The sequence below is a fragment of the Anolis carolinensis genome, chromosome 5 (assembly GCF_035594765.1).
Source record: "Anolis carolinensis isolate JA03-04 chromosome 5, rAnoCar3.1.pri, whole genome shotgun sequence".
Taxonomy (NCBI): Eukaryota; Metazoa; Chordata; class Lepidosauria; order Squamata; family Dactyloidae; genus Anolis; species Anolis carolinensis.
In genome coordinates this window covers 60,040,472-60,065,492 of record NC_085845.1, presented here as the reverse complement: position 1 = coordinate 60,065,492, position 25,021 = coordinate 60,040,472, and the positions used below count along the sequence as shown (strand labels likewise).

The following is a 25,021-nucleotide window of genomic DNA, read 5'->3' as shown; positions in this document are numbered from 1 at the left end:
CATTTGTCCCTGTTGAACTTCATTTTGTTAGTTTCGGTCCATCTCTCTAGTCTGTTAAGATCGTTTTGAATTCTGCTCCTGTCTTCTGGAGTGTTAGCTATCCCTCCCAGTTTGGTGTCATCTGCAAACTTGATGATCGTATCTTCTAACCCTTCATCTAAGCTGTTAATAAAGATGTTGAACAGAACCAGGACGGAACCCTGCAGCACTCAACTCATCACTTTTTTGCTATAGAGTAGTGGTTCCCAACTTTTTTTTGACCAGAGCACACTTTGACCAGGGCCCACTCTCCAACATTAGTACCAAAAGGGTTATGAATTGGTTTCTGGTCAACTTTATTTGGGGTGCTGATTCAGAAAATTCTATTGAATAAACCACATCAGCTCTAGTTTCAGATACAGAATAGATGCTATCCAGTAGTTGCCACAGAAAACCATATTGAATAATCTAGAACTGATGTGGTCTATCCAATGCAATTGTCAGCTCTGAGGAAAGGAGTGGAAATAAAATTAATAAAATAAACAAATAAAGAGGAAGGAGGTTTGCAGACCAAATTTTCGTTCTCACGGCCTACAGATTGAGAACCACTGCTATAGAGAAGCAATCTAAATATAGGTTACTATGGGGAATACCATTGCTTTGACTATGCAGACCTTTGTTGTCAGTGTGATGTCTCTGCCCTTCACTATTTTATCAAGGTTGGCTATTGCTCTCCTCCAAAGAAGCAAACGTCTTCAGATTTCCTGGCTACAGTCTGCATCTGCAGTGATATTCGGACCTAGAAATATAAAGTCTGTCACTGCCTCCACGTTTTCTCCTTCTATTTTCCAGTTATCAATAGGTGTAGTTGCCATGATCTTGGTTTTCTTGATGTTTAACTGCAACCCAGCTTTTGCACTTTCTTCTATCACCTTGGTGATAAGGCTCCTCAGCTCTTCCTCACTTTCGGCCATCAGAGTGGTATCATCTGCATACCTAAGGTTGTTAATGTTTCTTCCAGCAACTTTAACTCCGGCCTTGGAATCGTCAAGCCCCGCACGTCGCACGATGTGTTTTGTGTACAAATTGAATAAATAGGGTGAAAGTATGCAGCCCTGCCGTACTCCTTTCCCAATCTTGAACCAGTCTGTTGTTCCGTGATCTGTTCTTACTGTGGCCACTTGGTCTTTATACAGATTTCTCAGGAGACAGACAAGGTGACTTGGTATCTCCAAGGGTGGGGTAGAAATTTAAATAAAAATAAAATAAAATAAAATAAAATAAATGGATACATTTTCGAGTGTTGCTCTTCACCAAATAAAGTAAATGAAAAATGACACGAAACTACTATAAGCAAGGAGTGTAGATTCATTCCCAACCATAAGGCTGCACCTGGAGTCTCAAATAGTACAGACAAAGGTTTGCCACCTGAACAACAACACTGTTCAAACTGAAAATGAACCCTGTGCCTGCATATTATTTCCCTCACGTTCCACTTCCTAGAATATATCCTGTTTTATAAGTACACTTTAAATGCAGTGTCCTGGATGTCAAAGGGAATTGAGAGTAACAAAATATGATTATCTTCTCTTCAACCGCTGCACAGGGAAGGAGTCAAGGAAAGGAGCAAGGAAAGCATGCAGGTAAAAAGGGCTGTTGTTGGTCTGATAAACCCATTTATCAGGTCCTCATTTCATTCTGGAATGTGACAACAAGGGTTACAAGACCAGAACTATTACTTCAGATTGTAATGAAAATGTGTATGAAGTAAATGTGAAGAATGATGCGATAGTCATCAGAGCTTGGGGGAAAAAATCTTATTTGGACAACAACTCACAGAAACACCAAGCTGACATGGTCACTGGCTATACTGACTGTGTGGTTTTGTGAGCTGTAATCCCCAAACCCTCCAACTTTGTCACACTCTGATAGCCAGTGCTAGACATTATATCCCAAGGAGGGCTGGCTCGAGAGATTTTTCTCTCATCAGAGGATAAATGGATTAGCAGGTTAGCAGAAACTGCAGAGATTGAGGTAACTCAGCTATTGAAAGAAAATCCTAATGAACAGTTTGCACAAGAATAAGAGCTGCTTACATTTTATTTGATACTAAGAGAAGAGGAGATGATGTCAGCAGATTTTCAAGCAAAATTGACTTTGGCTAAATTTAAGAAATATGGGACAATAAGAAACATGTTTGTGATTTTATCTTTCTTTTTAAAATATGGAAGTGCAGAAATTAAGAATAAATGCAAATAAGAATGTAAGGTTTTAGAAAGGCATGAACCTTTAGAGATCATAATATTTTAGAAAATGGCATTCATAACCTGTTAGAGAAGAGCCAAAAACCCGTTTGAGTAGAATCTTCTCAAGTGGTATACAACCAAATGTAAATATACAAGGCAATTGGCTTTAGTTGTTAGTCTGAACAACCTGTTTTCTCTGATCTGTTAAGAAAACAGAGAATATGCCAGTGCATAAAAATAGCAGTTCTTCAGAAGCATTTTTCAGTGCTCAAAATATATATCTATTCTCCCATGAAACAACATGTTTTATAGTATGCACTCAAGAGACAAAAAAGTAGACTTTGGTAAAAATAACATACTTAATTTACTCATGACCTTCATGTGTTCAGCATACACAGGCACACACAATGTATCAGTCAGTTATAAATATGTTTGAGATAGTTTCTGTGCCATCCGGTCATAACATCTCTCTCACAATAAACAGCAAGCAAGTGTTTGCAAGTCTGCAATCTGAACAGTCCCAAAGTCTAAAGAAGCCTGTGCTCTGTGCTTGTCTCAGAGTGGATTATGTGGTCTGCAGCGCCTCCCACACTTCATAGAATAGTAGAGTTGGAAGAGACCACATGGGCCATCTAGTCCAACCCCCTGCTAAGAAGCAGGAAATCGCATTCAAAGCATCCCCGACAGATGGCCATCCAGCCTCTGCTTAAAAGCCTCCAAGGAAGGAGCCTCCACCACGGCCCCGGGGAGAGAGTTCCACTGTCGAACAGCTCTCACAGTGAGGAAGTTCTTCCTGATGTTCAGGTGGAATCTCCTTTCCTGTAGTTTGAAGCCATTGTTCCGTGTCCTAGTCTGCAGGGCAGCAGAAAACAAGCTTGCTCCCTCTTCCCTATGACTTCCCTTCACATATTTGTACATGGCTATCATGTCTCCTCTCAGCCTTCTCTTCTGCAGGCTAAACATGCCCAGCTCTTTAAGCCGCTCCTCATAGGGCTTGTTCTCCAGACCCTTAATCATTTTAGTCGCCCTCCTCTGGACGCTTTCCAGCTTGTCAACATCTCCCTTCAACTGTGGTGCCCAAAATTGGACACAGTATTCCAGGTGTGGTCTGACCAAGGCAGAATAGAGGGGGAGCATAACTTCCCTGGATCTAGACGCTATTCCCCTATTGATGCAGGCCAGAATCCCATTGGCTTTTTTTGCAGCCGCATCACATTGTTGGCTCATGTTTAACTTGTTGTCCACGAGGACTCCAAGGTCTTTTTCGCACACACTGCTGTCAAGCCAGGCGTCCCCCATTCTGTATCTTTGATTTCCATTTTTTCTGCCGAAGTGAAGTATCTTGCATTTGTCCCTGTTGAACTTCATTTTGTTAGTTTTGGCCCATCTCTTTAATCTGTCAAGATTGTTTTGAATTCTGCTCCTGTCTTCTGGAGTGTTAGCTATCCCTCCCAGTTTTGTGTCGTCTGCAAACTTGATGATCGTGCCTTCTAACCCTTCGTCTAAGTCGTTAATAAAGATGTTGAACAGAACCGGGCCCAGGACGGAGCCCTGCGGCACTCCACTTGTCACTTCTTTCCACGATGAAGACGACGCATTGGTGAGCACCCTTTGGGTTCGTTCGCTTAGCCAATTACAGATCCACCTAGCCGTAGTTTTGTCTAGCCCACATTTTACTAGTTTGTTTGCCAGAAGGTCGTGGGGGACTTTGTCGAGGGCCTTACTGAAATCCAGGTACGCTACATCCACAGCATTCCCTGTATCGACCCAACTCGTAACTCTATCGAAAAAAGAGATCAGATTAGTCTGGCATGACTTGTTTTTGGTAAATCCGTGTTGACTATTAGCAATGACCGCATTTGTTTCTAAGTGTTTGCAGACCACTTCCTTAATGATCTTTTCCAGAATTTTGCCTGGTATTGATGTGAGGCTGACCGGACGGTAATTGTTTGGGTCGTTCTTTTTTCCCTTCTTGAAGATAGGGACCACATTCGCCCTCCTCCAATCTGCTGGGACTTCTCCCGTTCTCCAAGAACTCTCGAAGATAATTGCCAGTGGTTCTGAAATAACTTCCGCTAGTTCCTTCAGTACTCTTGGGTGTAGCTGATCTGGCCCTGGGGACTTGAATTCGTTTAGAGAGGCCAAGTGTTCCTGGACAACTTGTTTCCCTATTTGGGATTGGATTTCCCCCAATCCTTCGTCCATTCCATGTTGCTGAGGTTGAAGATGGCTTTCTTTTTCTGAGAAGACCGAGGCAAAGAAGGCATTAAGTAGTTCTGCCTTTTCCCTGTCCCCTGTCGCCATCACCCCATCTTCTCCTTGCAATGGCCCTATCGCCTCCTTTTTCTTCCTTTTTCTACCAACGTAAGCAAAAAAGCCTTTTTTGTTGTTTTTTATGTCCCTGGCAAGCCTGAGCTCATTTTGCGCTTTAGCCTTGCGAACCTTTTCCCTACAGGTGTTGGCTATACGTTTGAATTCTTCTTTGGTGATTTCTCCCCTTTTCCACTTCTTGTGCATGTCACTTTTGAGCTTTAGCTCAGTTAGAAGTTCTTTGGACATCCATTCTGGCTTCTTTGCACTTGTCTTATTTTTCTTCTTTGTTGGCACTGTTTGCATTTGCGCCTTGAGTATTTCACTTTTGAAAAACTCCCATCCATCCTTAACTCCCTTGTTTTTTAATATCGGCGTCCATGGAATGCCGCTCAGTAATTCCTTCATTTTTTGGAAGTCAGCTCTCTTAAAGTCCAGAATGCGTGTTTGACTTGTCTTAGTTTCAGCATTCCTTTGTATTGCAAACTGCAGGAGCACATGGTCACTTGCCCCTAAGGATCCAACCACTTCAACTGTGTTGATCAGGTCTTCCACATTTGTTAAGATTAGATCAAGAGTTGCTGATCCCCTTGTTGCCTCTTCTACCTTCTGGACCATAAAATTATCTGCAAGGCAAGTGAGGAATTTGTTGGACTTTGTACTCTTGGCTGAGTTTGTTTTCCAGCAGATATCGGGATAATTGAAATCGCCCATGACTACTATATCTCTTCTTTGTGCCTGTTTGGTCAGCTGTTGACAGAAGGCTTCATCAAGTCCTTCATCCTGACTCGGAGGTCTGTAGTAGACACCCACGACAAGATCTTTTTGAGTCCCGGTTCCCTTGATTCTTATCCAGATGCTTTCAAGCTGGTTTCCCGGATTACAGTCTTGCATTTCTTCTGCAACATAACTGTTTTTGACATATAAAGCTACTCCCCCTCCTCTCCCCTTTGTTTTATTTCTGTGAAAGAGGTTATAGCCCTCAATGGTTAAATTCCAGTGATGGGAGTCATCCCACCAGGTTTCAGCGATGCCTATGACATCGTATGTGTGGTGCTGTGCTAGGAGTTGGAGTTTGTCTTGCTTATTTCCCATGCTCTGAGCATTAGTGTAAAGACATGTAAGCCCCTGTGACCTCCCCTCGAACTGTTTATTTGGGATTATTGTGCTCTCTGTACTTGGTCCTTGCTGTGTTTGTGCAGCCCTCCGTTTAGCCTTTCGGCGGTTCCCTGTGGTCGTGGGTAATATAGTGTTCGCCAGGCTGTTGTTCCCCTCCCCCAGTGGATCTAGTTTAAAGTGCGCCTGATGAGGTTTGTGAGTCTGTGTGCAAAAAGATGTTTTCCTACTTGTGTGAGATGCACCCCATCGCTTGCCAGTAGTCCATCCTCTTGGAAGAGTAGACCATGGTCAAGGAAGCCAAAATGCTCCTCTTGACACCATTTTCTGAGCCAGTTATTGACCTGTACTATTTTTCCGGCCCTTGTAGAGCCGTGTCCTACAACAGGGAGGAGGGATGAAAAGATCACATGTACATTATACAGTTTTAGCTTTGTTCCCAGAGCTCGAAAATCATTTGTGATCTTTTGAAAAGTATGCCTAGCGGTGTCATTGGTACCTACATGAATCAACATAAGGTGGGGAGGGTGATGGGGCTTTAGGAGCCTGCTGAGCCTCTGAGTGATATGGTGTATTTTTGCCCCTGGGAGGCAGCATGTTTCTCGAGCCATCCCATCCGGTCTGGAAATGATGGCTTCCGTTCCTCTAAGGAGGGAGTCACCTACTACCAAGACCTGTTTCCTTTGAGGATTCTCGGGAAAAACATAGAGCAAGGAAAGAAAGAATATACCAGAATATACAGACAATAAGTAAACAACAGGATTACAGACAAATTACTAGAGGAGGCTTAAAGAAGGTTGTAATTTCTAACAAGGTATGAAAAAAACAACTAAAGGGGGGAAAAACTATATATTAGTTTTTGGACAAATGAGAAGTCAACTTTTTAAGTTGAGAGAGAAATAGATATAAATATATATATAGCTGTAGAGGTAGAGATGGGTTAAGGGTGCATACAGGTGGATTTGCTTTCTAGTATTTTCTGTATCAAGGTGGAAGGAGGTTGGGTTTGTGTTAGCAATATTTATCTCTTTTTTCTGATTTTTCTTGTTTGTGTCTTGCTTTGTTGTGTGGTGTTGGTAGCTGTTTCCTATATTATCAGTTATGTATGTGCTCATGTGGTTGCCCCGGTGGTGAAGTGCATTAAAGCACTGAGCTGGAGACCGAAAGGTCCCAGGTTCAAACCCCGGGAGTGGCGTGAGCGGCGTGTTAGCTCCAGCTCCTGCCAACCTAGCAGTTCGAAAACATGCCAATGTGAGTAGATCAATAGATACTGCTCCGGCGGGAAGGTAACGGCGCTCCATGCAGTCATGCCGGCCACATGACCTTGGAGGTGTCTACGGACAATGCCGGCTCTTCGGCTTAGAAATGGAGATGAGCACCAACCCCCAGAGTCAGATATGACTAGACTTAACACCAGGGGAAACCTTTACCTTTACTTATGTGCTCATGTATTCAATACATTTAATAAAATATACAAAATAGGCTTTTCTCACTGAAGTGAGAGGTGAGATTGACTAAGTGACATTCTTCTCTACCTGTGTAATCCATATCCAAAGTCAGGTAGGTAAATCTACTCCCTTCTCCATGCTAGTTACATGGGCATCCTGTTCTGATGTCAGCAGAGGCTTCCATGATGGTCAGGAGCTCTCATGAAACTCTGTGACTACTTAGGAAGAGCAGTGGTGACAACAACATGGAGGAGGTAATGTGTACCTCTCCCAGAGGAGTGGCTGAATTCCTCAGCCTTATAAACAGTGGCTCTGGATCTGAGGCTTACACCAGGCTGAAATGCCCAGATAAGCCCAAAGAGTACTGTCTTCCAGCACCTCTTTTGCTCCACACCCACCAGCCCCTTCTGCTTGAATCAGATGCTCCTCTCTGTTTAATGGAAGGGTTGGCTCTTAGCAGGAATAAAGAAACCAGACAGCAGTGACAGTTAGTGGTTTTTATGCCAGAAAGTGGTTAATCCGCTGCAGATTTTAGTCTATACTTTAATGGAGCTGTCCAAAATATTGAATTTATGGCAGGAGAAGGGTTCAGAACTGCTCCTTTACAGTCTGGACTGAAACCCAGAGCAGATAATCCAGCTCCAACAAGCAGAAAGACCGTCTCCATTTTGATGCTTGGCTGGGCAAGATTAGAATAGTGTAATATCCACTGGTATGAGGGCAAAGTGCAGGGTTGTCATGCATAATGGCATGCAATTCTATGCAGAATGCATATTTGAATGTTGCTCCCTTGATGTGAAAGTGCAGACATATGTGTAACACAGTGGTTCCCAACCTTTTCTTGACCAGGGATCACTTGACTAGGAACCAACATTAGTATCAAAAGGGTTATGAATCAGTTTTTGATCAACTTTAGATTCAGTTTGGTTATTTGGGGTGCTGATTCAGAAAATTGCATTGGATAGACCACATCAGCTCTAGTTTGTGATATAGAACATATGCCAACCAATAGTTACCATCTGTTTGCCCACATTTAATAATTTTGAGCTGATGTGATCTATTCAATGCAATTTTCTGAATCAGCACCCCAAATAACCCCAGGAATAGGCCTAAAAACAAAGATACCAAGGTGCCCTGCTTCCATGTGCCACATGGAATGGCTCCACTTGGGGGGGGGGTAGGAGGAGAAGCAGCTGTCAGGAGGCTTGTTGTCATGCCTTTCGTGGGTAGTCAGCCTCTCCCTTCCTGACATCCTATTGACTCAGCACTATACAAGGGTTTTCCAAGACCAGTCGCTCTCGTTGCAATGCTGTAGTAATGGTGAGGCTGTGGACCATATTGTAGTTCTTGGGGACCACTGGTGGTCCATGGACCATAGGTTGGGAACCACTGGTGTAACTGTTCCATACATGGAAATCCATGCACCATCAACTAGATACAACTATTTTGCATTGTTCCAAAAACCTCAATAGATATGCATAGCACAAGCTATGCCTGTGTATGTTGCCAACAAGATCCTGTCCAAAGGATGACTCAGACTGTAGTTGTGATACTCATAATAATATATGTGTTGGTGGTGATCACGTTAGGCTAAACCCAGTCTTGTGTCTTCCTGGTGTAGCTCCATTGAAATAAATAATATATTTTACTCACAACTTACTTAAGACTCATTCATGAGCATTATAGCACCTATATCTAGCCATTGTTAAGAGTTTTTAAAGGAAACTGCTCCTTGGTGTGTGTTTTATAGTGTCTACTTGCATGGAAATTAAGGACACGACACACACACAAAACTCACTTTTGTTCAGGATCACTGAAAAACGCTAACCTGCACAATTTCTTTCCCCCTCTTTAAATGGAATGTGGAGACATGTACAATGAAAAAAAAATATAAAAACATGACAGCTATTTAGCAATTCAGCATTCTCTAACACATTGCAGGATATATATATATATAAAAAAGGGGGGGATACTATGGGCTAAGAGCAGGAGACAGCCAATGAATACCAGGTGCTATAGGCTATATTTCAGAGGAAGGAATTGAAGAACCACCTCTTAAGCATTCCATGCCTAAGAAAACCCTATGAAAAATTCATGGGGTCACCATAAATTGGCACATACACATGCAGGCTGGCAATTGCTCCCCCTCTGCTATTTCCTTTTGAGCTGCCCACGTGTAAACTGCATATTCCTTGATTCAGAAGGTGCAGCTCATTGCTGAGATTCACTCAGCCTTCTCCTCTAAATTGAGCTGGGACCTCTCCAGGCTATGAATTGTCAGTTTAATTTCTCTCTTTTGTCACTTCCCTCTCCAAACCGCAGCTATAAAACTCACTTAATATACCCTCTGTCTGTAGCTACAGACTCCATCACAGTTCGTTAGAGCCTTTCTTGGGGCCGTTTGAGTGATCACAGAGGAGTTTTTTTTGGAGGGAGGGATGACAGCACTCCACTTGATCAGACTTTTGACTAGGATGCATCCCAAAACTCAGGATGAAAAGGAAAATGGTAGAGGCATGCTGACGCTGAATTGATTTATATCAAAGAGCATCATCCCCTTTCCAAATAACAACCTCTTTTGCTCATCTGGATTGTATCCCTTTTGTTGGGTTTCATCCCTGGACTACACAAGTCTTTATGTCATCAAGTTTCCAGTCCTCAATGAGTAGCTATACTAGAGACAGGGCCAAGCTCAGGGATTCCTTTCTCCACATCCCTATGCATGTTTCCTAAAGGGCCTTGTCTTTGTTTTCATTGTCTCCTACTCCTTTTGATGATGTAGAAATGGAATTCTGTGAGGGGAATTCTGCCCTGGGAAGGCTATGTGGTCTCCACCATGTTACTTCTTCTTTTTCTTTCTTCCTGTGAGGATGCATTTTGCCTCTCTGTAGGTAAAATATAGCTACATGGACTTTTTTTAAACCTTTACCTTCTCTAGAAGATGAGATTTAGAAAGATAGTTAGCTCCAGGCCTTTTCTATCAAGAATGTATTTCTTTTTTACTTTTATAAGTCTTTTGAACCTAAAGTTTGACTCTGTAATCCTAAGCTATCCTAATGATTAAGAAGTGATTCCTCCTCACCACACGTAAGCTTCTGCTGGCTATGGAGTTTACTCCTGGTACTCTGCTATATTTTGGTGGAATTACCTTAACTGAGGGTTGATTTTAAGCCTAACAGCTCAGATTCCCCAACACCTTTTAGCAATTAGAAGGTTTTAGGGGAGCACCGGGTCATAGCTTGTCTGTTCTTTCATATTAATATACCTTTTTTCCAGCTTGATCACACTCTAATGTTGCTTTGATTACATGTTTTTGTATATTCCTGCATGGTAGGGAGTTGGACTCATCACATGTTCTGATTCTCCAGCCTCTGTGGCAAATTGTTGAGGCAGTGGAGCAACCCAGGCATCCTGCACTCTGCGTTGCCATGTGGCTTCCCCCTGCACTAGCCCTGTTATTCCTAATGCATTGGTTCTCAACCTGTGGGTCCCCAGGTGTTTTGGCCTACAACGCCCAGAAATCCCAGCCAATTTACCAGCTGCTAGGATTTCTGGGAGCTGAAGTCCAAACCATCTGGGGACCCACAGGTTGAGAACCACTGTCCTAATGGAATACGGGAAGTCTCCGGTGTTGCTACCGCAGTGTTGTAGGATGCTTTTGAGCCACTGAGTCCCATCGGAAGTGAGCCTTCGTCGTCTAATGGGTGATGTGGGGCTCCGCGGATGATGAAATTTCCTTGTATGAGTTCCCAGATCATTCTTTTAGTCCCTTCTAACTCAATTTTTATGAATCTGGTGTCTTTGTTTTGAATTGGCAACCAAGACCTATCTGCCTTCGAAAGCCTATTCCTGATGGGGATGAAAGCTAGGACTGGTTTGTTGGTACAGATCAATACAGCTGCCTACATTTCTGGATTTAACTTTGGGCCATGACTGGGGACTATCATGGCAATGGCCTGTCCTCCTTAATTCCCCATTACATCCTTGTCAGTCAAGTTCGATTATAACTTTACAGCAGATAGTTAATGTATAGCACACCAAATGTGCAGGCATGGCATGACTCATGTGTTGTATGGATTAAAGATAGTGCTTCTCTTGGCAGGAAGCCACATTTTCCTAGCTCTCAATTTGCAGTATCAGCAAACAACCTTTGTACCCAATCTGTAGCAATTGCTTCCATTGCTCTTAAGAACCATGTTAACAAAACTCCCTCTTCCTCTTTCTCTAGAAAGGCTTCCTCTGGCAAAGCACTGCTCTGTATGTACAGCGTTTGCCTGAATAACATGTCTTTTTTTCTGTTGCTCCATCGTGCTGTGAAAGACAGGCTTAATTTTATCTTGAGCCAACCAAACCTCACTTTGTGAATGCTGGGGTTATTGTTTCATTTTTAAAAAGAAATTATTATTGGCAGCAGAGACATCAGCTCCACAGAACCTGCTGGGGTTGTTTATCATGTCTGCAGCAGGAAAAACCAGCAGCATATGAGCCTGAAGACAGCATTAAAGTCTTTCCTGCTCAGTTCTTGCACACTTTTTTCTTTGCCACTGAAGACAAATATATATATATCTACATAGGGCTGCCAGCTGTGCTTTGGGGATGGCAGATAGCTTAAGAATGCCCCACTGACTGGAGCCATGATGAATCCCATCAAAGGGCTTGTCAGGACACCATTTGGCTGTAGAAGGGCATGAATCCCCAGAATATGCTGGGGCACTGGTATCCAAGATGCAACAAAAATAATAATAATACACCTATTCTTAAGTTCATCTCAGTAGGATGAGGTTCAGTTGAATGGAGAATACCAGTTTTTCTCTTTTCCATTGTAGAACTACTTCCTACACCTAAACGCAGGATATTAATAAAAGGATCAAACTTCATGTAGTTTGAACTCTTAAGTTAGATGACTTTGAAGAGCCATCTAAGCCATTTTGCTGTTTCAGGCAAAGGACAAAGTACTCCCTCCTAATGATACTGTAGAAATGGACTGGATTGGCAAGTGAATGTAATTGAAAGCACCTTCCAATGCATCTGAGGGTCATAGGCTACTTTATGGAGGGCAGGTTACATTGCCTAGAACAGGGCTTTCCCACACAACCTAATACATTTTATATGGACCTGGCTAAAAAAAAAGTACAAAAAGCAAACATTTTCTGATAACAAATCAGCATTTGCAAGACTTGTTAAACAGGCTGATTTTCCTTTTTATGAAGTAGACCTGAAGCATCTCCTGCAGGGTCCACAGATTTGTGCAAATGTCAAAAATAGCAATTAGGTGACATTCAGCAGGTTGAGGGTGAATCCAGCAGACAGAGATCTTATGGCTGGGTCGACCGGGCAGTGGGGATATCCAGTTGCCTACCCTGGATGGCGAGGCGCTATGCCCGTCATCAATGGTAAAGAGTCTGGGAGTCCTTTTGGACCCTCTGCTGACGATGGAAGCCCAGGTCTCCGCCATTAGTAGAACCGCCTTCTTTCACCTGCGGCAGGTTAGACGGCTGGCCCCTTATCTGTCAAGGGACGACCTAGCTACAGTGATCCAGGCCACGGTCATCTCAAGACTGGACTACTGTAACGCCCTCTACATTGGCCTTCCTTTGTCAGTGATCCGGAAGCTCAAGTTGGTACAAAATGCAGCTGCTCGACTTCTTGCGGGAGTCCCGATGAGATGTCATATAACACCAATCCTACTACAGCTGCACTGGTTACCAATTGAGCACCGGATCACTTTCAAAGTGATGGTGCTTACCTTTAAGGCCTTACATGGTCTAGGGCCAATGTACCTGAGGGACCGCCTCACCCCCTACCAACCCCAGAGATCCCTCCGTTCGGAGGACCAAGATCTATTGGAATTTCCCAGTTTTAAGACCTTGTGCCTAACAGCAACTAGACGCAGCGCTTTTACATCAGTGGCGCCATCACTCTGGAACACTCTGCCGCCTGAAGTTCGTGCCCTGCGGGACTTATCAGTCTTCCGCAGGGCATGTAAGACACACCTGTTTTGGCAGGCTTTTGATCTCCGCTATTGCTGTTTTTAAATTGCTTAGATTTTAGCTGTTTTTGTAAGCCACTCCGAGCCCTGGGGGAGTGTTTTTAAGATTTTTTAAAAGATATTTTAAAGGTTTTTTTAAAATTGTTAGATTTTAGCCTTTCTTGTAAGCCGCCCCGAGCCCTAGGGGAGTAGCGGCATATAAGTTTAAATAATAAATAAATAAATTCAGAAATTTTTTACTGTTGCCAATTTTTGGGACCCCAACACTGAGCTAAGAAGATCCCATTTGGGGTCAGGATCCACAGTTTAATAATAACAATAACAACAACAATAATTTTATTTCTTACTCGCCTCTTCACATTGCTTGAGGTTGGGCACAAGATAGCTAAAAACGCATAATCATAAAACATTATATAAAATACTAGCTGTGCCCGGCCACGCGTTGCTGTGGCGAAGTATGGTGGCATGGGAAATAAAGTATTGAGGAATTGGTGGTAGTTAAGGTAAAGGGTAAATGTTTTCCCCTGACGTTAAGTTCAGTCATGTCTGACTCTGGGGGTTGGTGCTCATCTCCATTTCTAAGCCGAAAAGCCGGCGTTGTCCGTAGACTCCTCCAAGGTCATATGGGATGACTGCATGGAGCGGCGTTACCTTCCCACCAGAGCAGTACCTATTGATGCACTCACATTTGCATGTTTTTGAACCTCTGGGTTGGCAGAAGCTGGGGCTAACAGTGGGGGCTCTCTCCACTCCCCCAATTCAAACCTGCGGCCTTTCGGTCCAGAAGTTCAGCAGCTCAGCGCTTTAACACGCTGCGCCATCAGGGGATATTATTTCCTAAAGATTGTGAATATATAATATTTCTGATTGGTTTTTTGTCTGTTGGAGGCAAGTATGAATGCTGCAATTAGGAAAAATGATTAGGATGTAATGGCCTTGCAGCTTTAAAGCCTGGCTTTTTCCTCCCTGAGTGATTTTTTTTGTTGGGAGGTGTTAGCTGGCCCTGATTGTTTCCTGTCTGGAATTCCCTTGTTTTCAGAGTGGTGTTGTTTGCGATATTTTATGTGCTTCTACTGTCTGTGGCCCTGAGAAAACAGAGGATTTGCCAGACTTTGATGATGGGAATACTTTGTTGGGAGGTGTTAGCTGGCCCTGATTGTTTCCTGTGTGGAATTCCCGTTTATTTACTGTCCTGGTTTTAGAGATTATATTGTTCTGCATTATTCTATCCCATAATTATTTCATATTAAAGTAGGATCTCACTTATCCAACATTTGCTTATACAATGTTCTGGATTATCCAACGCAGTCTGCCTTTTCATAATCAATGTTTTTGTATTCATTGTGATATTTTAGTGGTAAATTTGTAAATACAGTACAGTAGAGTCTCACTTATCCAACATAAACGGGCCGGCCGAACATTGGATAAGCAAATATGTTGGATAATAAGGAGGGATTAAGGATAAGCCTATTAAACATCAAATTAAGTTATGATTTTACAAATTAAGCACCAAAACATCATGTTAAACAACAAATTTGGCAGAAAAAGTAGTTCAGTACACAGTAATTCTATGTAGAAATTACTGTATTTATGAATTTAGCACCAAAATATCACAATATATTGAAAGCATTGACTACAAAAATGCGTTGGATAATCCAGAACGTTGGATAAGCGAGTGTTGGATAAGTGAGACTCTACTGTAATTACTACATAGCATTACTGTGCATGGAACTACTTTTTCTGTCAAATTTGTTGTATAATATGATGTTTTGGTGCTTAATTTGTATAACGATTACCTAATTTGATGTTTAATTGGCTTTTCCTGAATCCCTTCTTATTATCCAACATATTCACTTATCCTGCCGGCCTGTTTATGTTGGATAAGTGAGACTCTACTGCATATTGATAATCTTATATTATCTGCTTAGAACTGGATTATATGAGGCCCCTTCTTCACAGCTATATAAAATGCACACTGAAGTGGATGATATGGTAGTGTGGAGTCAAGATAATCCAGTGCAAAGCAGATAATATAAGATTATAAATGGGTTATATAGCTGTGTGGAAGGGCCTTGAGTCTACACTGCCATATAATCCAGTGAAAATTAGATAATCTGTGGAAGAAGCCTAAGTAAGGCCTAAATCTGCCTGTCCCCTAACTGAACCCTGGCTGTCCCTTGGTTGCTAGGAGACGAAGTGAGCAGAGATTAGCCCTCTAAACTGGTAGCAATTGGATAAAAAAAATTATTGCTCTCCCTCTAATTAGGACTTTATTTTTCTTTTCTTTTTGTTGTATCAACCTTGAGGCGTGGATGATGGGTTGTGTTGTCAAATTTCGAGGTTGGGGGGCCTGTACTTTTGTTGTTTTGTGAGTCGCCGTGATGCCATCACTCTTTTATATATATAGATACATATTAAAACAATTTCTATAAAATACATATATTTAAATACACAGAACAAAGACATGGAAAGGACATTATAAAAGAAATGAACAGGATAAAATATGGCAGCTAGATGACTTTAAACACACATACACATATTTCCCCATATAGTGTTTGATAGCTGGGTTCTCTTATTATGGGCTTTGCTTGGTAGGAGCCATGTTATCTCCTGGCATAGGCTTCTTGGGGGCTGGCAGCCATAGCAGTGATGGCAGAAGGCACCTTTTTCTATTTGGTTGGTATCTTGGAGAGAGTAGTTTCAACACTCCCGCCAGGGGCCTCCCTGCCCTCCAGTGGTGCTACTCTCAGATGTGTCAGAGTAGGTGGACTGGTCTCAATTCTGAGGTCCAAAGTGTTGCTATCCTAGTGGCTGCTGCCCTGGCTCCTGGCTCAACTGATTGGGTGGCTGGTGGTCTTTTTTTGTGGCATGATTCACGTCCGGCTGTTTTTGAGTCATTTCTTCCATAAACAACTGGGGATCTGCAGTGAGGGCTTTGACCTGGTCAATATTCTGTAGCATGGAGTCTTAGTCCCACTAAATTAGCACATAGCCCAGTGAATACACATCAGTGGCTGCTCCAGCAGCTGAGCATTGGCCACCAGCTTTGACAAGCCACTGCGGGAGCTGCTTTGCCCATGCAAGGACTTCTTTAAACCAAGCCCAGATTATGATGATCCAGTGCTGTATGGTGGTGATGTAGTCGGGGTGGTACACAGATAAATTGACCTCTCCCATCCCCACAGCCACAGTCTTTCCTGATTTTTTCTCCTCAACTGTCCTCATGAAATCCTTGTGCATATCAATGAGTGATTGCAAGGCTTCTGCGTCATCTGGCAAAGTTCCCCGGAAGCCTGCTTAAAGGCTTGCTCCAGGCAGATTTGCTTCAAGATGGAAATCTTACAGACAGTGTCCCAGTGGTTGCTCAGCTCCTGGAGCTGCACTTTCACCCATGTATTATCATCATGGTTGTTCTTAATGAACTACCGCCCAGAGTACTTCAAAATCTGGATAGTGCCAGTCCATTTGTCGAGTTCATTCTGGAAGATATTGTGGGCATCAATTAAGTTCATGACCAAATCCAAGTCACCATGGACAGGCTGGTCTACAGCCAATTGTAGCTTCACCTTGTACAGTCAGTTGACCAGGGCCTATCTAGAGAAGAAGGCCTCTTTCAGTTTGTGCTGCTTTTCCACAGATTTGACACAGACAGTGTCCTATCTGTCATGGACTTCCCCAAGGAGATGCTCCAGGCTTTGGCTGTTATTTGGGAGCTGAGCGTTTTCTTTCAAGAGCTCATCCTGTTTGGATTGTGACTGTTTCCCATCCAGAGTCTTTTGGAACTCCTTGTACTTAGAGAACTGCAGTTTGATGTTGTCAGGATTGTTTGAAATGTCTAGGTCAGAATCCAAATGGTTTTCTGCATCTTCCAGCCAGCCAACCAGCTTATTCCAAGCTCCATAGAACTGCTTTAAACACTTCCTGGCATCATCCATAGCCTATCCCCTTTCAATTGACCACTGCACCACTTTCCCTTAGATAGATTGCACATTGACCAGGAGGTTCTTGATAAATACTACATCCCGTTTCTGACTGAGAAATTTCAGGTGGTTCCCACTCTGGTCCAGGCCAGTGATCTGTGTCCTAGTGCAGGGGTCCCCATACTGTGGGCAGAGTGCGGCCCTCCAAGGTCATTTATCTGACCCCTGCCTTCAGTTTTAGACTTAGGTTTGCCCTAAGTCTGAAATGACTTGAAGGCACACAACAATCCTAGTTAACTTGGCAATCTTGTTGGCCAGAAGCAGGCCCATACTTCCCATTGAAATCCTGATAGGTTTATGTTGATTAAAATTGTTCTTATTTTTAAATATTGCATTGTTCTTTCGGGCTTTTTTGCACTACAAATAAGACATGTGCAGTGTGCATAGGAATTTGTTTGTATTTTTTTCAAACTAAAGTCTCTGCTTAAAAAGTTTGAGGACCTGGTTCATTGGCAAACACCTTGTGGCATTCAGTCTGCAAGACCATTATGGCGAGGATGAGGCTAAGTGGAGGAGCCACATTCAAGCTTGTCCATTTTGCTAATCACAATGCCCCACTTCTGCTCCAGGAGAACCATGCTCTATTCCATTTCTCAGTTTCTTTGTTTTTTAGTCTGTTTTCAAACATAACTATGGTTTGATATTTAAAAATTCCATTGGAACTGAGAGTCAGATAAACTAAGGACAATTTATTATGGCATAATGTGGCCCATCTTTTCAGGGCAACATATTTATGGACTCTTTTACTAGAAATGTACTCCAGCACAAAGTCTTCATTCTTTTCTCAGTAAGGAAACACCACATGATTCACCAAGCTTTTAAACATGTTATCTGCCTTTACTGATAAACAGTTGCATACCCTTCCACTGTCCTGATCTGACAGCCACAGTCCTGAATAGTTCTCTGTTTTTACACTTTTCCAAATGCTTTTAAAATGTCTTAGTTTCTCTCTCTTCCTCCCACTGTATTTTGACTGACTTCCAATGCCACAGAATAAGTTCAAGCTGCAACAGTAGTTTACATGAATTTCATTCAACATAGGGAAAAGGAGAAGAAGTGAGGAATTTTGCTCATCCCAGAACACTCTGGCAAAAGCAAACAACTGCAGTTTCTCCTAATGTGTGTATTTTCCTTAATTAGTAACTTTTGTTATTTTGACCATATTCTGGTGTTCCTTAATGCAACCAGATACAGCTGAAGGTCAGCCACCATGTGCTCAATTATTTCTGGCCACTGGCTGCCCCCCCACCCCCGGCCTCGTTTCTGGGGATTCAGCTGATGGATTGCTCAAATCCTCCCAATACGGTACATCAAAACAATATTTTGCACACCCCTAGTCTTCCCCTGTTTGCAGGTTTTACTTTCTAATTTCTTGTTGTATTTTGCATTGCCTTTTAATTGTATGGCCTAATTGTTTCCTTTAACCCAGCTAATAATATATTTCTGGATGATCAAATTCGTATTAATTTTGATTGTGATATGATTATTCAGCAGTTCCCCCCTCCATTCCCCAGCTTGCTATAATCTTTGATAAGCTATATCTAATATCTATAGTGGCTTTAGAGTTTGAAAATCTCAGTTAAACATTCATTAGCTGTTCTATCTTGCTTGCAGTCTGAAATGGAACTCTGCTTGTCTAGTGCTGCTCTCTGCTGGTGCTTTGAGGAAATACAGATTTCAAATAGAGATTACAGGTAGACAATGTTATGCACACTGATCCACCAGGAAAACCCATGAAACAGCAATTATAAATAGAAGCAGCAGCAGCAGAAATATTTTTTTAAAGTAAGAAGCATCCTTTATCAAATTAACAAACGTTTCATAAAATAGTATACAATCCTGGGTGTTTTCCTGTTTTTTTCAAGTTAGAGATATCTGGCAGAAACACATTAAGGTGTAGACAGCAAAAGATGGTTCAAGTGTATTTTTGAAGGTCATACACCATTTCTCATAAAATATTTTTTTCATTATCCTCCCAGTTTTGAATATTTAGAATATCCGGAGAACAGGAAAGCTTGTTTAGTACTCCATTATATTTCATCTGGTCCTAGTGAAATATATTCACAGTGCTACTCCTTTAGAATAACTTCCCCCAATCTGCTACACTCTAGGTGTGTTGGATTACAATTCCCATCAAAATCCCACTGACTGGTATTTGGTTGTAACAAGACAGATGTACCACAATTCAGCCTATAATTGCAATGGCCAAGTCATGTTAGTGCTTGAAATGAAAAGAGCAAACTGTGCCCTTTATCCGTTCAAGTCAAAGGGCAAGATGTCCAAATCAAGGCAAATGATTTTGGTACATGAAGCAGAAAATGGTGTTGCATGAAATGGAGACACATGATGGCATATTGCTTCATCCTGAGCAATAAAAATATAATCACCATCATTTAAAATATACAAGTGAATAATGAGTGATTTCCTGCCTTTTCATGATACCCAGCAAAAGCCTGACTGTGCCTAGCAGGCCCTTTCCACTTGGGATCAGTGCTTTTTCATTGGTATGAAACAGAAAAGGAAGGAATTTGTCAAATGTCTAATTTCTTCCAGGTTTGGCTGTCATTAAAAGGGGATGAGCCATCTATGGCAGCTCACTGTTTTGCCTCTGTTCAACATTACTATTTTATTTATAACATATTTTTACTGTAAAACACACTTTTAGCAAGTCCGTTAATTAAATCTAAAAAGCATCTTAGCTTGCAGGTGATTAAGGGCTGCTTCATGCAACACTTGGCTTTCTGAATCATTTAATCGTTTATTCACACCCAAATCAAACCTTTGAGCAACAAAAGGAGGAGTTTTCATCTAGACAAAAGGACCTCATTACATTGATCTTTTCAGTGTCCTCGGATGCTTTCAAGATCCTGGGAGGATGGGAGGATGGAGCCAGACAGAGATAGATATAACACAGGGCTATTTTGCGCAAGGCTCTGACCCCCCCCAGTGTCCTGAAAGCATCCTAGGACGCTGAACGGAGAACATAGGAGGACTACTACGTTCTAATTGATAAGAACAGGGTTAGCGCTGAGGAAAGCTGGGTGACAACACTTTCCCCTGTGGGATGGGAAAAGCGCTGATGTAGGAGATCCGGGGTGCAGGGTGATGGTTTCCCCCACTTCCCACTGGATTCACCAAGCTGCCTAGTGAAATCCCTCACTATTGGTGCTTTTTGAACCTCAATATGATGAGGTCCAGAGTTAACTTATCTATGAAGCCAGGTGATGGTATACATTGAGTACCCCTTATCTGAAACAGTTAGGACCAGAAGTGTTTGGGATTTTGGAATATCTGTATCTGCATATACATACATAATGAGATAGTTTGGAGATGAGACCCACATATAAACATGAAATTCATTTATGTTTCATATACACCTTCTGCACATAGCCTGAAGGTAAATTTATACAATTGTGTACTCTGAACCATCAGAAAACAAAGGTGTCACTCTCTCAGCTATCCACATGGATACTTTCGAATTATGGAGTATTTTGGAATTCTGGATAAGGGATGCTCAACTTGTAGCTATAAGACCACTGGAAATGAGAAATTTTATTTTAGCTCACAAAACTTTTCTACAGTTAGGAGCTGTGTTTCAAAAAAAATAAATTCCCAAGTTCTTTTATGTAGCTAAGTTTGAAAGGTTGTATAGTTGTTTTCTGTTTCCTTGGAGCTCTTCTGACATCTCAGAATTATAGTGCCATGGTTCCACTTTGACTGCAATGGTTTGGTTAATCATGAGAGAGCCAGGATAGTGCAGTGGTTTGAATGTTGGACAGTGACTCTTGAGACCAAGGGTGGAATCCCTTCTCAGCCATGAAAAATCACTGAGTGACCCTGCTCAAGGGTTACTGTAAACTAGAAAGACTTGAAGACATAAAAACGAGGCACCAGAGTTCTCTGGCTGAGAATCCTAAATACTCTTCCCTAAACAGCTCAGACCAGGATTTCATAGGTTGGAACCCTGACAGTTAAAATGGACTCTGAATGCTTTAACTAAGGTCCCATCTACACGATCATACAAAATCCAGATTTTCTGCTTTGAACTGGACTTTGGACTTCATCACATGAGAGAGCCCCCTATGCCATTTTGCCAGCATCCATGGTAAACTGACAAGGATGACGGGTGACTCTCTTGCCCCGCACATCATTTTGTCATGGCAACACTTTCCCCATCACACAGGGGAAGCATTGCTAAAGCAACATGGATCTGTGCCATCTCTATTGGGGCTAGCACAACACAGGCAGGCTCCCATGTTTGGAGGGAAGTTTCCTACGACACTTCTACTCTAGTTGTGGATGGGGCTTCTGTCGGAAGTCCAGCGACGTCGTGTCAAAGGCAGCATGGACTGGAGGGGAAGTGTTCTAGGACGTTAAGAAAGCCCGGTGTGATGAAGTGGTTCGTGGCAGTGTAGACTCATATAATCAAGTTAAAAGCAGAGAATCTAGATTGTCATGTTTGATAATCTGGACTATATGGCAGTGTAGATCCAGCGTGAATAGTGTGAATGGATTCCTTATAATTCAATACAAAATAAAGTACATATTTGGGCATTCATTAGTGAATACTGTTTAGAATATTCAGAAAAAAATGGCAAAAATACCTGCTCATGTGACCATGTCCTTTCAGAGCCATCCTTCACGCATATATCGAGCCTGAGTTCGGTGCCTGTGCCTCCATGTTTACTGTCCACGCAGAGATTGGCTGCCACATTTCGAATCTGTAAAAATGACCAATATTATGTACCACTATATAGACTGGGAAATGTTGGTGTTGCTGAAAGAAAGAAGCAAAGTGTTATGCAGACCTATAGATGTTGTGGCTTAACGTTTATGCTCTTTAGATCTCTTGAATACTTATACAATACATGCCCATTTATTTATTTTTAGAAAGTGTTTTAACAAAGTTTGGAAATGACTTCTTTTTTAATCCTGTCTGTGGGGATTGACTTCTGGGACCTCATTCTGCAATTCTGTGGGTCAATCCTCACTGTCATCCTGGTACTTTGGGCTCCTGGAACCTGAAGGAATGGGATGGTATGCACCCATTCTCTTCCAGCTCCCCATTTCATGCCCAAAGCTTACCTGAGGGGCCTGAGTCCTCTTGATGCTTGGAAATGATGTGTCAGGAGGTGTGTGTGTGGGGGTGGGGGGGTGGGGGGGGAAAGAAAAACTCTCCGGACGGGCCTGCACTGTCGGCAGGTCTCTCAGGTAAGTTTTGGGTGCAAAATGAGGGGTGGCTAGATGCCATCCTGGATCAACCAAAGGATTTGAACTCTAGGATTCTAGAATTCTAAGCTATACATTAAAAATTAAATACAATTTTCCAGCTATGAATTTTTCTTAAAGATAAAAAATAAACAATTCTAGATGTTAAACTGTGCTTTCTTTAAGGGTAGTGTGTTAAAAATCATTTTGCACTAGTTCTACTAGTGCCAAAGCTGAGGTCATCTAGAAAGAATTTCAGGAAGCATTATCTACTCAATGGGTAAGTAGAGCAGTAACGCCTGGGAGAGCAAAGTTCAGTTGTCTGTAAAACTTTCCAGGAACCAACAGTTATTCCTTTGTGATTTTACCACAGGACAGGTTTGTTCATAAACTGAGGCTCTGCACATATTCCTGTTGATACTAAAAGAACCTGCAGATTTGTTCAAATGCTGGCACTCAACATGAGGATAGGTTTAGAGCAGTTAGAAGATTTGTAATGAAGATCGTTCTGGACTTAGACCTGTCAGAGCTTTAAAAAGGGCTGCTGAGAGGTGAGGAGAGATTGGCAGAGCTTTTACAGGAAGGCAGCACACACTGCCTTACAACTAAGTTCCAGCAGTACATTATTAAGTATAAGTCCTTCTCCTTCTCTGGAATGTCCATCAAGTGGACCTCTGCAGTTGTTGGTGTTCTCAAGCCTTCTGTTGACGATCTGAGCAACCAGTTAAATACCCATTCAACAATCCACTGCACAAGCTTTTATTTATAGGAAAAATAGCTCACAACAATGTCATCACTTTTCCTTCCAGCTATTGAGAGAATAGCGGCTAAATCCAGAGAGAACAGGGAACGTCTATGTGTAAATAATCATCTGCACTAATTAGAAGTTATGTATCTTTTACCTTGTGACCCTTCTACATCATCATCATCATCATCATCATTTAATTACTTATAAATCGCCCTCCATCCATGATGCTCTAGGCGATTTACAAGATAAAATTGTAAAGGATAAAAATACACACATACAAATATTAATAAAATTAACATAGATTAAAAGCTCTAGTCTTTACCCAGGTCTTGAGTGCTAGGGTAAAAGGCCCTAACTCACGCATGGCTCTCATATAGGGCGGCAAGGCATTCCATAAGCCAGGGGCAGAAAGAGAAAAAGTTCTGCGTCTGGTCCTTTCCAAGTGCACTTCTCTAGGACCTGGTACATAAAGTAAGTCTCGTTGGGATGGTCGTTGTGACCTCCGATGATGGAAGAAGGAGAGACAGTCCCTAAGGTACGATGGGCCCTGGCCGTAAAGAGTTTTAAAGGTCAGAACTAGCATTTTATATAGACCACGGTAATCAGTTGGAAGCCAATGCAGATGCTGCAGCACTGGTGTTATGTGGCATTTCATGAGTGTTCTTGTGAGTAGCCTGGCCGCCGCATTCTGAACAATACAGAGCTTTCGGGTCGTGGACATCGGAAGGCCAACATATAGGGCATTGCAATAGTCCAGCCTAGACGTGACCGTGGCATGGATGACTGTTGCCAGAGCCTCATCAGATAGATAGGGTGCCAGTTGCCTCGCTTGTCGTAGGTGGAAAAAGGCCTGTTTGCTGGCAGCAGCAACCTGAGCTTCCATTGTCAGCTGCGAATCTAAAACGACACCCAGGCTCTTAATGGTAGGCGAAAGAGATAGGGCAGCACCATCGAAGGTGGGTAGCAAATGGGTCAGACCAGTTGAGCGGCCATGCCAGAGAATCTCGGTCTTTGCCGGGTTCACCTTCAGTCTACTAGCACGTAGCCAGTTCAACAGAGCCTCCAGACATAAGGTGAAATTGTCTGGTATTGACGTTGCTCCAGGCTCCAAGCGTAGAAGGAGTTGGGTGTCGTCCACATATTGATAGCAGTCTAGGCTGAAACTCCGAACCAAACTAGCAAGGGGTCTAACGTGGATGTTGAAGAGAAGAGGGGAGAGAATTGCACCTTGGGGTACCCCACATAGGAGGGGAGATCTGTCATAGAATCATAGAATCATAGAATCATAGAATAGTAGAGTTGGAAGAGACCACATGGGCCATCTAGTCCACCCCCCTGCTAAGAAGCAGGAAATTGCATTCAAAGCACCCCCAACAGATGGCCATCCAGCCTCTGCTTAAAAGCCTCCAAGGAAGGAGCCTCCACCACGGCCCCGGGGAGAGAGTTTCACTGTCGAACAGCTCTCACAGTGAGGAAGTTCTTCCTGATGTTCAAGTGGAATCTCCTTTCCTGTAGTTTGAAGCCATTGTTCCGTGTCCTAGTCTGCAGGGCAGCAGAAAACAAGCTTGCTCCCTCTTCCCTATGACTTCCCTTCACGTATTTGTACATGGCTATCATGTCTCCTCTCAGCCTTCTCTTCTGCAGGCTAAACATGCCCAGCTCTTTAAGCCGCTCCTCATAGGGCTTGTTCTCCAGACCCTTAATCATTTTAGTCGCCCTCCTCTGGACGCTTTCCAGTTTGTCAACATCTCCCTTCAACTGTGGTGCCCAGAATTGGACACAGTATTCCAGGTGTGGTCTGACCAAGGCAGAATAGAGGGGGAGCATAACTTCCCTGGATCTAGACGCTATTCCCCTATTGATGCAGGCCAGAATCCCATTGGCTTTTTTAGCAGCCGCATCACATTGTTGGCTCATGTTTAACTTGTTGTCCACGAGGACTCCAAGGTCTTTTTCGCACACACTGCTGTCAAGCCAGGCGTCCCGCATTCTGTATC

At 42.6% G+C, this 25,021-nt stretch overlaps 1 protein-coding gene across 4 annotated transcripts in view; it reads right to left on the bottom strand.

Annotated features, from left to right (window-relative positions):
• The window catches only part of galntl6 (polypeptide N-acetylgalactosaminyltransferase like 6), a 753,660-nt gene that overhangs the window by 37,227 nt on the left and 691,412 nt on the right, over window positions 1-25,021 (bottom strand). For all 4 annotated transcript variants that reach the window (XR_010006391.1, XM_016995302.2, XM_016995304.2 and 1 more), the window contains one exon: window positions 21,673-21,789. Coding sequence is in view for 3 of the 4 variants with exons in the window: in XM_016995302.2 (XP_016850791.1) it covers window positions 21,673-21,789 (117 nt within the window). In the remaining variant the exon portion in view is untranslated. The remainder of the gene's footprint in view (window positions 1-21,672; window positions 21,790-25,021) is intronic.